At 39.8% G+C, this 14,122-nt stretch overlaps 1 protein-coding gene across 1 annotated transcript in view; it reads left to right on the forward strand.

Annotated features, from left to right (window-relative positions):
• Positions 1-562: 562 nt before the first annotated feature.
• ADAM10 (ADAM metallopeptidase domain 10) overlaps positions 563-14,122 on the forward strand; it is a 38,209-nt gene continuing 24,649 nt past the window's right edge. The window contains exons 1-2 of the mRNA XM_056499738.1: positions 563-831; positions 8,994-9,144. Of these exons, the coding sequence (XP_056355713.1) occupies positions 777-831; positions 8,994-9,144 (206 nt within the window). The 5' untranslated portion in view covers positions 563-776. The remainder of the gene's footprint in view (positions 832-8,993; positions 9,145-14,122) is intronic.

A 14,122-nucleotide genomic window follows, 5' to 3' on the forward strand; every position in this document is an offset into this window, starting at 1 on the left:
AGTTGATGGAAGTATTAGCACAAGGACAACCAAGAGAGTAAACATTTTGTTCAGATGTCTCACATTTTTATTTCCACGGGATGATTTTTCTGTACCCTTGAATTGTGAAGGTTGTTCAAGACAGTCTCAGAATGACAAGTCTGTGTTCAGTGGGGACACTGCAACACTTCACAACATGTAGAGCATCGGGACAAATCGGTGACCTAAAATAAAACTCTGAAAGTAAGTAAATTATTTTGTGCAAGGAAGAAATGTGTATATGGTTAGGGGACGAAGGAAACCAGAGTGAAACGCTAAAAGTAGATAGTTTTCTGCAAGGAGAAGCCATATAACCGGTAAGGGGACAAAGGCCAGCAGCCGGTGCGGTGTGTGCGTGCCCCGCTGCGGTCACGGCTCCACAGCCGCGGCTCCGGGCGCGCCGGAAGCGGCGAGAGGCCCCGCCCCGTGCGGCCCCGCCCCCGTGCGCGCGGGCGGGGCGGGGCCGCGCGCTCTGGGCGTGTCCCGCGGCCCCGCCCCGCCGGTGGCGTCTGGCGCGCGCGCGGGCGGAGGGAGCGGCGGCGCGTGGAGGGGAGGGAGGGAGAGAGAGGGGGCAGCGCTGCCGGGAGAGCCGGCGATCCGCGGCCGTTCCGTGGGCGGGAACAGTCCTCCGGAGCGGCGGGGGACAAAGCGGAGGGAGGCGCCCGGCTCGCTCCTCCCCATCCCGCCCGGCGCCGGTCTGGGGCGGATGTGCTGTGGGTAGGCGGCGGCGGCGGCGGCGGGGCCTGCGCCCGGCAGAGATGGATCTGGCGGGGACGATAATCCTGCTGTGCTCCTGCGCGGCAGGCGCTGGAGGTGAGGAGCCGCCCGGCCTCGCGGGGCCCTGGCTTGGGGCCGTCTCCCTTCCTCTCTCCCTCTTTCTTCCCTTTCTCTTTCTCTCCCGTCTCCGGCGCTCGGGGCCGGGGGCGGCGGGCCCCGCTCTCCGGGGCGCCCCGGCGCCAGGGCCGCGGCCGGGCCGCCCGCCGGGCTCCCTTTTCCGCCTGCCCCTTCAGCCCGCCCGGGCCTCTCCCCTGCCGCCCGGGGCCGGCCTGCGCCCCCGCCCCTTCCCCGGGACTTTCCCCGCCGAGGACCGGGTCAGTTCCCTCCGCTCTTCTTCCCCCTCGGGTCCTTCTCTCCGCGGTCGGCTGTGTTTGTTTTCTTCCCCCGGCTCCGCTTCCGTCCCTCAGGACTTCCCGCCCGCTCCTGGTGGCCGCTTCCCGGCTCCTTTCCCTTGCCCTCGCGGCCGCTTTCCTCTCTCCGAAACCAGGAAGGACGCAGGTGGAAAGTTCAGCTTAAGGAAATAAAAGACAGCCCGGGTACTTCCCAAAGTGTGACCGTGACTTCCAGGGTCTCTCCTCTCCTAGGCCGGGGCAAAACTCGCTTGTGTTTGTGGGGACGTGTAACTGTGTTGGCTCCCGTTAGGAGTTGTTTCTCGGCATTAGGAACTGGGCAGTTTCTCCACTGCGCCTGGTTATGTTTAATTGGTCAAGTCATGGCAGGGAAAATAGTTTCGACTTTGTACAGAAAAAGGGTTTCGGGAAGGGTGGACTTGGGAGGGCGTTTCCAGAGAACTGTGGGTGGAACAACTGATAAAGACTTATTTCCTCTATTTCATTTGGCACCTCTCTGATTTATCTGGGCTCTACCTCTGTGTGCATCAATATGTATGTTTATTAACAAAGAAAATAGCGCTAAATGCTGTTCTTTCACACGTTCCCAAAAAGTAATATTAAATTATGGGAAACTTCAGTAGGTTGTATTTGTGGCTAAGCTGTGAGATAAAAAGCAGGGTGATATGCATGGGCAGAAGCCATCCCGCTATTTATCTGATTAGCAGTGGGATACACGAAAGAATTTAGGTTTTTCAATGTAAACTTTTGTAAGCTATCAAGATATTTCAGACTTAATTGTTGGCATGCTTTCAAGGCCTCTTTGTTTTCTGAACTAAATGGTGCTGGCACAGAACTAACTCAAAATAATTCGTTAACCAAGTTGTGAGGGTTGTTTTCACTGTTTAATTCCAGGCAGGCAGTTGTGCCTTAAAAATCGTAGTAAGCATGTCAAGTGCAGTCCTCTGGATATATATAAGAAAATTCACAAAATGTATTTCAGAAATTCCAGTTAATTTTTTTTCTTTGAGAGAAGAATGGGCACCTTCAACATTTCTGGGCACTAGGAAGCACACCTCACTAAGAGAGGTGCATATCTTTGGTGTGTAGCAGTGCAGGTAAATCTTTAAAGAAAGATTCATAATGCTCGATAGAAATCTAGTGATAATGCCAGTTCAGATCTCTAAAATATCCAACAGCGCCTTTTTGGTGAAAACCTAAATGTAATTATGAAAGACTTGCCACAGTTGTATCTTAAATTAAGAATAGCCTTTTAAGTTTAGGAAGGTCTATCCTACTTGTGTTCATATTTCTAGAGTTTCTTATATATTGTAAATGTTTTTATTTATTGAAAAACAAGATTCTTCATTTGTATTTTTCCTTCTAGGCAGGCATTAATATCTGTGTGAAAAGGGCAGGTTCATAATTCTTAAAGAAGTTACTGTGAGAGCAGTCCAAACTGGAAAGAGCTGAAAAGAACTCAACAATTTGCATTTCATTTATGTGCACTGCATCTGGCCTCATTAATTTTGCAGAGATCTTGAAGCTTACATTTATCTGTAAAGTTGTCTGGTTTTAAGGCACATAGGTATTAAATAGTAGTTTGGAAATTCTATTAATCTAAACTTTAAAAATAATTAGGGGTTTCTACGTTGGGTGTAAGATTGGAGTTTTTTATAGGATACCTGAGTTTGAACTCTCAGAATTATGGAAGGCTGTGCCTGTGTACTGTGCAAGCACTCTACATACTTGATTGTAATAGTCTTTATATATAAAGGTGCAGAATAACAGAACTAACTGTAACATTAATTCACAGCTAAGTATGAATCATAAAATCAACTTTTAAAAAATGATGCAGCATAATTTGGATGGTTTATTTGAGAAGGTTTAGTGAAATCTTTGTTTTATTTAAAAAATTATTTGTTTGTTGTTCTTAAAATTATGTGAAGGGAATGAAATCAAAAGCAATCAGTAGTGCTGCTGCACTGGTGAAATGTACTGCAGTGTCTGTCTTGGGCTGCTTCACAGTTTTTGGTAGGTTATGTCTGTCTGGTTAAAGCAGACACATTATTAGAAGTTTGGCCTAATAGGCCCAGAAACATTCTTGATCAGGTTCTGGTATTAGATCACTTCTAGTGTTCCCTTCTGCTTTCTTTGCTTCCACTGCATAAATACTACCTTCACAAAATCAGTGGTCCTGCAGGTCAGTTTGAGTACTGTTCAAATAGTATAAGAAGGAAAAGCCACACCATTTATTTTGTTTTCTTTCTGATAGTCATTAAGGAAAGCTGGAAGTTAGCTTCTGGTATATAGTGTATTGAGATAGGGTATATGTACCTTGACTTGTAAGAGTTCTTTTTTTAAAAAGTGAATCTCAGCATTTTCCCCAACACCCCTGGAATTGCTTGTCTTAAAGGATCTGTTCACTCAGTGGTGCTGTCATGAATTTTGATGTGTGTGAAGTGGTACTTAAGTTGGGTAATATTATTGTCAGCTTTTTGTAGTATGCTTTGTTGCATGTGATGAAGATGCATGCAGGTATATTAATCAATACTTAATTATCCATATACAGTGATGCTCGTAGAGGAATGGATATAACTAATTAAACCCCTCCTTCTACCTAAGGGTCATTCAAAAAAAAGGGAACGGGCAATAGCAAACACAAAGGAGAACTGTTGAAGCCTCTAAAAAGCTTGGATTTAACAAGAATGACTATGCTTTGGCTAGGCTGATCAAATGCTAAATATCATTGCAAGTCTATGATAAATAGTTTGTTGTCACTGGTACGACACGCTCTTTTATATTGCTAGGACTTCCAAATTGTATCTTAGTGTCTTTTGCTGCTGGATATTGAACTGCCTATTTCCTAGTGAGCATGGGAAAAAATCTGCTTTTTTTCTGGACACATGGGGGAGTTGTGGGAAGGCATTTATGAGCTATCAGCATCAGAGTGATTTAGCTGTGCTCTTACTATAAATTCAGAGGAACAGTAGCCTTCAGTAATGTGGCAGCACTCAGCCTCCAGCATTTATTTGGAGTTTAAAACAAAAGCATTATGGTTGGGACAGTGTCTAGTCAAGACAGCTGTCAGATGGTTATTTCAGAAATGCCTATAGTAATTCAAAATAAATAAATAAAATCAAGTGTTTAGGTAGTTGCTTTGAAATGCTGTTGCCCAAAAGCCTAAGACTGCAGTTTGTTTATACTTTTAAAAGATCCGAAGGTTCATTTTTGCAGTATGGCAGAGCCGCTGAACTGAGTTACTGCTGTCTGGTGGTGCTGCCCTCCCACCTCTCCTCCTGGCATGAGAAGTCAATCCAAAGGAAAAAAAATTAAATCAGCTCCTACCAGATGTGTAACTAAAGTTGCTTTATTGAGTAAACCCAGGCCTGATGGGGAAGAAGAACTGGGGCTTTCACAGGGTGGAGAGGAAGAGAGTCAATAAAAAGCAGACATCTGCTTGCACTGATGTTGCCTTACTGTCTGACCATGCCCTAAATTGAGGCCTCAGTGAAGGGAAATGATCCTGACTTGACTTCTTGATTACATGTTTTTCTTTCACCCAAAACTCACTTGACCAGAAGAGAGAGAATATTTTTTCAGCTGAATCTAGTGCCAGTGCAAGGGAAGAATGGGAACAGGGTAGATGTAAAAGGACAGCGGGGCCTGCCCTTCTGCTGGCGGTTTTGAAACAACAGCCTGAATAAATTCTTCGGAGAAGTCCAAGTCAGGAGGTATATGGTAGAATTTCTGACTTGCTAAATCTGAATGCAGTGTACATTCTTCAATGTCCCATCTAAAAGGAGCTTTTCTGTGTATGATAGATAAACTCTGTCTTGAAAGCAACTTGAAGCAAAAGTTGCTTTGATTGTCTTAATTAAAATTATAATAATAAATCTCTACAAGATGTTTATCACATGCTGGCATTTTGAATCTGCAAATTAGTGATGATGCTTGCAGTAATAAGACTTGTCTGGTGAGTTAGCTTGGCTTCTGAACAATTTCTGATACTCTGTCAGGTATTCTGTGCTCTTTTTTCACCCCACTAACAAACTTGAGTTGTGCTTGAGCTATTTGCATCTGTCATGCAAGTCTTAATCGGAGTGGTTTAATGCAAACTTCATTTTTTAGAACAGTGCATGCTTGATTTATCTTCTTATGGGAAGTTAAATGTTACTCTTTTACAATGATATGTATAAAATTAATAGATATTTATATTTACATGGGTAAACTTTCAGTGCTGTTTATTACTAGTAATTTTTTTTTTTGTGCATGGAGCTAGCTTCCATAAAAATTTCGTTCCAGAATCTTCACAGACACTGAGATTAGTCTGACCAGTTGTAATTCTCCAGGCCCTCCTCCTTGAAGATGGGGATGATATTTGTCAGGAGCTCCCCTCTATGACAGTAACTTTTCAGAAAGGTGATAGAAGCCTTGAAATGGTGCCAGCCAGACCCTTCGGCACTCCTGGCTGCATCCCATCTGATCCCGTGGGCTTCTGTATATCCAGGTGGCTGAAGTGTTGTTCCCTTGCTCATTGCAGGTGCTGCTTCTCTCCTGCAGGCTGGGGAGGGTTTGTCTTGGGGGGAGAAGCTCTTTGAGGTTTTCTCTGCGGAAATCACCAACCAGGGAATAATTTAGCACATACCACCAACAACTGTTCCATGTGTTTGCTCACCTTGTGCCAGGAAGCTTACAGCTAGAATCACATAGATGATCCAATTTAGCCTTTGCATGAGGCTGGTTTGAAGGTGAGAGTACATGCCTCAGACTCCATACCTGTCCAGTGGGATTTGTTTGTTCACAACAACAACAACTGTAGATACTTCACAGCTCTCTAGGGATCCTGAAGAGTTGTATATCCGCACACACAAAACATCTTTCACAGGGACTGGCACACTGAGACATTTGCCTAAATGCTCGGCTGATTCTGTTTAAAGTCCTTCCCTGTGAGAGTAAAGCTTCATTCCTGCAGGGAATTTGTCATAGGAAATGCCACATCTAGTTTAGCAAGTCTTTGGAAGACTATACTGTCAAGTTCAAAAGCCATCCCCTTGTCACTCTCTGATGTCTGTATCCTGAAGGGCTTCTGTCTCCTCTCTTAGTGTTTAGATGAAGTGTAATGTTGCTTTATTCCACCAGGTTGCCTGGAAAGGCATCACACTGTCTTTGTTTTGTTGATGGCAGCATGACACATGGAATTTATAGGGCAGTTCCCATAAACTACATTTAGGAGTTCATGGTTTGGTGTTTCTTATTGCAGGTTTCCTGATTGTATACTACATTGAAAAGATCTTTGTCATGCAATCTTTGTTAAAAAAACCAAACCCCTAGCTTTTCATTTACAGAAAAATAACGGCAGTAGTTTGTAACAGAGGTTGGGATCTGGTATGTGCTGTCATAATGATTTCTTGGGGTGTGCCACTTCCAGAACCTGTGATAGACTTCTTCCTTTTTGATGCAGTCTTCTAGTTACAGAAACTGGAGCCAGCAGTTCTACCTGCCTCATGTACCTCAGTGAAGTTTTCTTTCCAGTTTAATGAACTTTTGCCTCAGAAACCTCTATAGATTCTTGTTACCAAGGTTGAGCTACTAATTAAGCTACCTTTGTGAAGAAGATAATCCCTTTTGATAGGTAGTTGGTTTGATTAGAAGAATGTGATCAGTTGCAGACTTTGAACACGAGAGCAATGTTGATGTTATAGAGGCTTTGGAAGTGAAACTGTTCATTTTGAAGCCTTAAGTTCCTTTTTGGAGAAGCCATAATTCTCTAGGTGGTGTGCAGCTGCTCTGCTTAAGCAAGAAGAGAGCAGCAGGAGTGTTTGTGTTGAGTGTTTGCTGTGAGAGTACTTAAAACATAAGGAGTTCTTAAAGTTTTGAAGAAAGGGAAAAGAAAGTGTTGTGTGATCATATCAAGTGTGTGAGGTTTTTTTGTTAAAAAGAAAGATCTTTGCTTAAAACCGTCTGTTTTTCCTTAGCAGACAGAACAGTTATAGAAGTTCTAATGTCAGTAGTCTTTTACTGACTTGTCACAGTAGTTAGCACTTAAAAACTATTCTTTGTGACTCAGTTAAATGCTGTCTCTCATCTTTTCATGTGGTCATGAGACCTGGATTGAATGCCAAGTGTTATTGGGTCTTCAGTAAATTATCACACTTCAAAACTTTTTTTTTCTGGGTTCCTGAAGCTGTTGAAAGTGTATCTTGCAGTACTGAGGAGAAAAACGGTCTGTAACAATAAATATAAGGAGTGCATTATTAAAAGCTTCCTACCACACAAAATGTAAAGATGATTCTGAAGCTCAGAAGTTTGCACATTCTGCAGTGTACTTACTCTAGTTTTAATCAAGTTCTTAAAGCGAGTTATTAATATTGTATTCTAGATTCAGGTTCATTTAACAATTAAAACTTTTAGTTTTTTAGCCTATATCAGTTAATTTTGAAGCTTATTTCCTTTAATGTTGACACTTCTGGGTCATACACCTGGAATTGGAAAGCATGTGTCTGTAGTCAGGTACATGTATATTGTGCAAAGTTGCAGGCCGGTTTGGTTTGTAGAAGTTCTTGGGTTACAGGAGGTGTTGTGGTTCCTTTTGGAGGGATTATGTTAGAAGTGATGAAAGAAACAATAGACACAGAAAACACCCTGCATCCTCAAAACTCCTGAAATTTTGTAGTGGTCCTGTGTCTTGGATTAGAATTCATGTAGACTTGCTTCAACTACACATTTTAAACATTTTAAGACACTTTCCTTTCTGGAAAGCTGGATGTGAATGGACATGTATTTTGAGACCAAGAGTGAGAATCAATTAGAATGAAGTTTTGTTATTGGACTGTATTTGCAGTTAACAATGAAGAGTCAACATTTGCAGAAGCCTACAGTACTGTGAGGAAATTTGAATGTGATTTCTATGCAGCATAGCATTAATTGAATTTTAAACAGATACAGCAATATCATCTTGTGCACATTGCTGCTAAATGCAAGCAATGCATCTGAAAGTACTACTTGTTAATCTTTTTAGATATCTGAAGAAAATTACCACATGTGGTCACTGAGAACTCACATTTAGGTTGGTTTGAAGTTAAATTGATTATGAGATACTAATTTTTCTTCTTGCATAATTCAGAGTTCTTCTGGTTTTCTCCACAAGTTTTATTTTGAGATTTTTTTGGTAATTGATGTCTTTTCCTCCGTCAGGATAGGAGGGTCAAAATCTTCACCATTTTCTGCCATGAGCTCATATTAACATGAGTCATAAATATTACCCTGGAAGGAATTGTGCAAAATAGACTGAACTGAATCTACATCTCTGGAGATAAATTTTAATAAAAATTTTCCATGTGGTAGAACATTCCGTGTGATACAAAATATGTTGCTAGGTGGCATGATTTGCTCTTAATTTCCCTGGATATTTCGCATGTAGAATACAAACATTTTGAGCAGATACTCTGGTGCCATGACTGCAGAGTGAAGTTGGAAGCGCAGCTTCAGGAATCCTGAAGAAAGATATTCAGCTGCTTCACTTCTTATTTTGAATCAGGAGTGCCTTTCTGAAGTATCTGTGAAGTATTTCTGTTGACAGTGATGGAGTTTGCATTGTAGGATAGTTTTGGAGTAAATGAGCTATACTTGTTTTGATTGTAATTCAAGTGGAAGGTGCTTTCCAAGGTCCATCTGATGCACTTGTAGCTGCACATTGTGCGTCCTGTTTGTGGGACTGGAGTAGAATGAATCTGACATGTACAAAGGAGAAAAATAAGTTAAAATTACTATAATGTGGAATTTGGGTCCTTGTTACCAACTGCTTTTCACCACAGGTCTGCCATGCCTGGTAGTATGTTTACAACCTTACTTGTCTCTGTTTTTCAGGCCAGTATGGAAATCCTCTAAATAAATATATTAGACACTATGAAGGACTGTCCTATGATGTGGATTTGTTACACCAAAAACACCAGCGTGCCAAAAGAGCAGTGTCACATGAAGAGCAGTTCTTGCGCCTAGATTTTCATGCTCATGGAAGGTTAGTGATATTTTAGGTGTTTGCTTTTAATATTTTATTCATGTGTTTTAATTGTAGTCAAATGTAAATATGAAATACAACCACTGAAATAATATTAGGTAGAATAAACTACATTGCACTGTTTACAGTTTCTATGAAGTATTTTCTCATACCCAGTTTAGGTATGAAATTGTTACTTGCAAGCACTTCTTCAAACATTTGATGGTAACTATTAGTCCACTTTGAAGTTTAAATAATGGAGTCCTACTTGGAACAGAATGGTAGTTGATTCTGAGTTCATAATGCAGTTTTGTGTTGAATATATTTTTGTCTGATTTTTTTCTTTGTAGTTTTGTTTTTTGGTTCTTTTTCAAGAATTGTGCTAAACTGCTTGGGGACATTTAATTGAGAAAAAGTAACATTTCAAATTTCATTTGAAGCCGCAAAATAGGCCAAAAAGAATTCTGTTTTGTGTGTACTGGTATCTGCTTTTTTGTGCTATTGTGAAATTTAGGAATTATTTGACATGGGGAAAGATGATTGCTTTTACAAGACATGTTTTGCGTGGTATTTAACATGCAAGATCCAGTACTAAAGCTATTCAGTGTGACCAACTGAAATATAATTTGTAGGTTTTCACTTAGGAAGATTTTGTTCTAATTTGGAATTGCCTGCTTTTTGTATAATGCAGGAAAAATAGGAAGAAAGTTAAAATATTTGTCTGTATCTTAGTTTCTATGACTCCCTCTTTTGCAGCACCACTCTCTTAATATATTTCAGGAATGTGCAATGCTCATTCTTGTTATTTCAGTTACAATTTAAGTATTTAGAACTTGATAAACAATTGTTAGCCATATGTAGAAACAAAAGAAGTTTAACAGAGAAAATGTAAACCTGGGTCTGCTGAATCTGTTTGGGATATTGTTTTATGACTAAGTGTTTTGTTTTTGTGCCAGCTTGTAGTTTCTTCAGGGAATGCAGTATTGTTCCTGGAGGTTTATGATGTAATGACTGAATTTCAGTGCATGGTCCCAGAAGGTCAGCATTAGGGTTGTATTTCTAAATGCCATAGAACTACAACCCAAATCCTGAATTTGAAGTCCAGTCCTTAAAACTGTGTTTTCAGGTGTGATTTTTAGTCCAAGGAATTTTGTTTAAAGAACAGTCATAGTGCTGCTGTCTCTGCTGTAACTTCACTGGTAGTCTCTAGTTTTCCCTATTAAATTGTTTTAATAAACAGGACTGCAGAGTAGAATGCTTCAGAGGCTCCTCACGGTGTAAACCTTGCTACTTTTAAATCACCAGCAAGGCTGCAAGACAGTGAAGTTAAGTTTGAGCCTAATGCTGCCACTTCTAAGCTGCAGGCTGGTGGATAATTTAAGCTCACTGAAGTGTGCACTGCTGCAGAGAGAAACAGGTCTAACCACATTCTCAGCATCATCCTTGTGCTAACACTGTTAGTGTTAAAGCCATGCAAGGAATAGCATCTGGGAACTAATCTGTCTAAAAATTACTTGGAAAAAAAATCAGTGTGACTTGAAGTAGTGATAGAAAAAGGACAAGACCGTTCTTTCTGGGAGCAGGTCACATTTCAGGCCACTTGAGCAGGTTCATCTTGTCATTCGTAAAATCCCATCATAATCTTTGGTAAGATAGAGCTGCTAGCTTAGCCTCTGAGATCTCTTTGTGATGTGAGGGTGGGTTAAAAATCCTTACCGTGTAAAAATGGTAGTTGCACCTAGGATAGCGAGGTCTAAAAAAATTTCATCTCTTACTTCACAGGGGAAAACCAAACTTTAGTCAGTCAGGTTTATAAATACTTTGGTAGCAGCTGCTGTTACTCATGAAGAAAAAAGTTGGTGTTTGTATGTGGAATTGATCATAAATCCCTGTGGTTGAGGCACAAATCCATCATGAACTGAGGAGGCTGATTGGAAACTGACTGTAAGGTCAAACCAGTCCATAATTTAGGATTTGGGTAGTTTCCTGTGGCATATCTAGTGCTTCCTGCCAAAGAGAGGGTAGTTGACAGAATGTAGATTTAGTCCAAAGTTCCTGTTAATCAATTTGGATGTGTTCTTACAAAATATTTTTGTTTTGCTTTAAATATGAATTAGGAAGGATCAAGTAAATTGGATTTTACTTCACAGTTTGTTTATTTGGTTTGAAGGTGTGTAGCAGTTTGAGAAGCTGTATAAATAGGATTGGCTTTTTGCAGTTGCAGCTGGTTTATTGTGAATAACTAAGTGATTTATGTCATCACTGGGAAGGACAAAGGTAAAACTTTTCTATCAGTATTTGAATTACTTTGTGTGAAGGTAGGAAATAAAGCTTTTGCAAAACACGTGAACTATTTAGATACAGGCTGTGGACTTTTAATGTTATGTGGCATTTAAATACAAATGGTGAAACTTAAAGGTATTCAGTAAATATGAGAGTTGAGATTCTGAAAACTTATACCTGATATTTGTTGAATGGCCTCTTACCAAATGGTCCATTAGGGTTCATCCAAGTGTAGTGGTTTATTGGCCCACAGCTGTCCAACTTGCACCCCCTTAACTTAATACAGTAAACAGCTTTTACTTATTAGGACTGAAATGACAGTCTTGTATTTTGATTTGGATTCTGATTAAATGGCTGCATTTTGTAGCAAGGAAACAATGGAAAAGCTGTCCTAATATTTACTTCCGTTCTCTGCTGGCAGCAGAAGTGAAGCTGGGCCACAGTGGTTCTCAGGCTGTTGTATCTCTGTGACCAGTTGGAACTTCTAAACTTAATCTTCTGGTGTGTGCCAAAGGAAGCACCTGCTGCTCACGTGACCAGTCAAGATGGGAAAGTGACTTGACTGCTTATTTTTCAGTGAGGTGAATTGGTTTTTCTGTTCAATGTAGAGGCAAATTTGCTTTAAGAAAAAAGAGTGCAGAACTAAACAACAGTGGTGAGAGTGAATATACAGTACCAGCCTTTTCAGTGGTAGTGCTGACATATGCCAGATAAGCATTAATCAAACTTAGTTTCATTGTCCAGAAAATGGCTGGCAGTTACCAGTATTTTAGGATTGTGTAAGTGGCATCTGTTCTTTTCAGTAGGCTGTTTGGATTTAAGAACTGTATCTCATAGTACCCTTCTGTTTAAAAAGGAAAAAATAAAAACACAATTTAAATATTACATATTTATACCAAGTTAAAGCAGCCATTTAACTATGGGCTAATCATTTAATAATGAAATAGATACTAAAATGATGGAATTAAACCCAAAGTTACCTTTTTTCACACTTGACTCAGTAATTCTACAAATGAATGTATAATATGCCATCATTGAGAAGCCTTCTCTGTTTAACTTTCAGATGGAAGTTAGATGCCACACAATATACTGCTCAGAATAGAAATTTTTCAAAATCTTTGTTGTTTGGTAATATAAAACACAACTTGTTATGGTAAATGCAGTGAACTAGCTGAGCCAGCTGTACTATTAAATGCTGAAATACTTAATAGGACAATTAAAATTGCTGAAACTAAGCTACAAATCCTTATTAATTCTTTTTAATAATAAACCACATATTATATTAATTTGCATTATTGCCTCCCCAGCAGTGCGAAATTTGCTTATTTTTAAAATGCTTCAACATGGAAGGAATATGAAGGTTTGAAACGAACCTGGTTGTGTATCAGAGCTCTTCCACCTGCCAGTTCATACTGAGTGTTCTAGTGTGAGTTAATTTAAGGTGCCCTTTGAGTCCAGGGAAAGCTCATAGAAAGTTAATGAAAGCACAGTATTAATACTAGGAACATGGCTAATATAAAGCAGTTTATAAACCCACCCCACAGCCCTTCACCCCAAAAAGCGAAACATAGCACAGAATCCTGAAATACATGGATTGGTTCAAAGAACAACAATGCCTTGGCACTGGCTTGAGATACAGTGGAGCATTTTAAATGCAGTAACTTCATTTTGCACGTCAAGGTAATGTCAGTAGAGTCAAAAAGCAAGCTGGGACATCACTTAAACTAACATTTGATTTTACACACAATTTTCACCTGATCACAAAATGTGCACTTGTTTACTTACAGGACACAACTCTTCCCCTGCAGAGAAACTGGAAAGTTTTCTTCCTTTTTCAGTATAAACGTTTGCAATATAATAATCATAATTCATATTGACCTGAATTACTATCCACTGTAGAATGTCAGAAATATGCTGAATACTTAATAGTGATTTTGAGGACAGAGCTGAAAAAATTTGGACAATGTGTGATATTCTAACTGTACTCCTTGACCTAGTGAGAAAACTGGCAACTCCTGAGATGCTGATGAATTCAGAAGGGGAAAAAGTATGTCTCTATTTAACTCTATTTTCAGTCAACTTTTTATTTAATACATTACTAGTAACTTATGCTTTCTAATTCTTTGTTTGATCCTGTTAATTGTCCATTCACACCCACTTTCACTACTCCTAGATTAGTTGATGACTCTTGCTTGGGAAAGGTGCCCACACAACCTGAGTGAACAGTTGAATTTTCAAGTGGTACTTGAACACATGATAACACCTGCTTATTATTAAATTAAGGATTAATTTCTTTCAGATGTTTTGCAGTTTATCTACATTTTCTGTAGACTTTGCCTAAAATTTTATTTTTTGAGAAATACTGCCAGTTGTTCAGACATGTTTGTAGGAATGTATTGTCTGTACATGGTCCTTATAGGAGAACTAAGGGCCACAAAATTTCAGTTCTGAGGGTTTTTAGAAAAAATTAATACCTGATTCTGTAGTAATCTGTAATCCTTCATATTGCCCTCATTATTCAGAGCCAGTAAATGTGTTTAAACAAGATAATTGCTGGCCATATTTGAGTAGGGTATGAAAACAAAAGAGGATAAAAGAGAAATAATACTCAATAAGCTGAATTTTAAAAGTGGCATTCTGAGCATGAATTTTACTAAGTGAATTTTTGCAAGATTCACTTACTGCAATTCATTTTAGGCTGTCCTAAACTTGAAAA

This window comes from Oenanthe melanoleuca, chromosome 10, assembly GCF_029582105.1.
Source record: "Oenanthe melanoleuca isolate GR-GAL-2019-014 chromosome 10, OMel1.0, whole genome shotgun sequence".
Lineage (NCBI taxonomy): Eukaryota > Metazoa > Chordata > Aves > Passeriformes > Muscicapidae > Oenanthe > Oenanthe melanoleuca.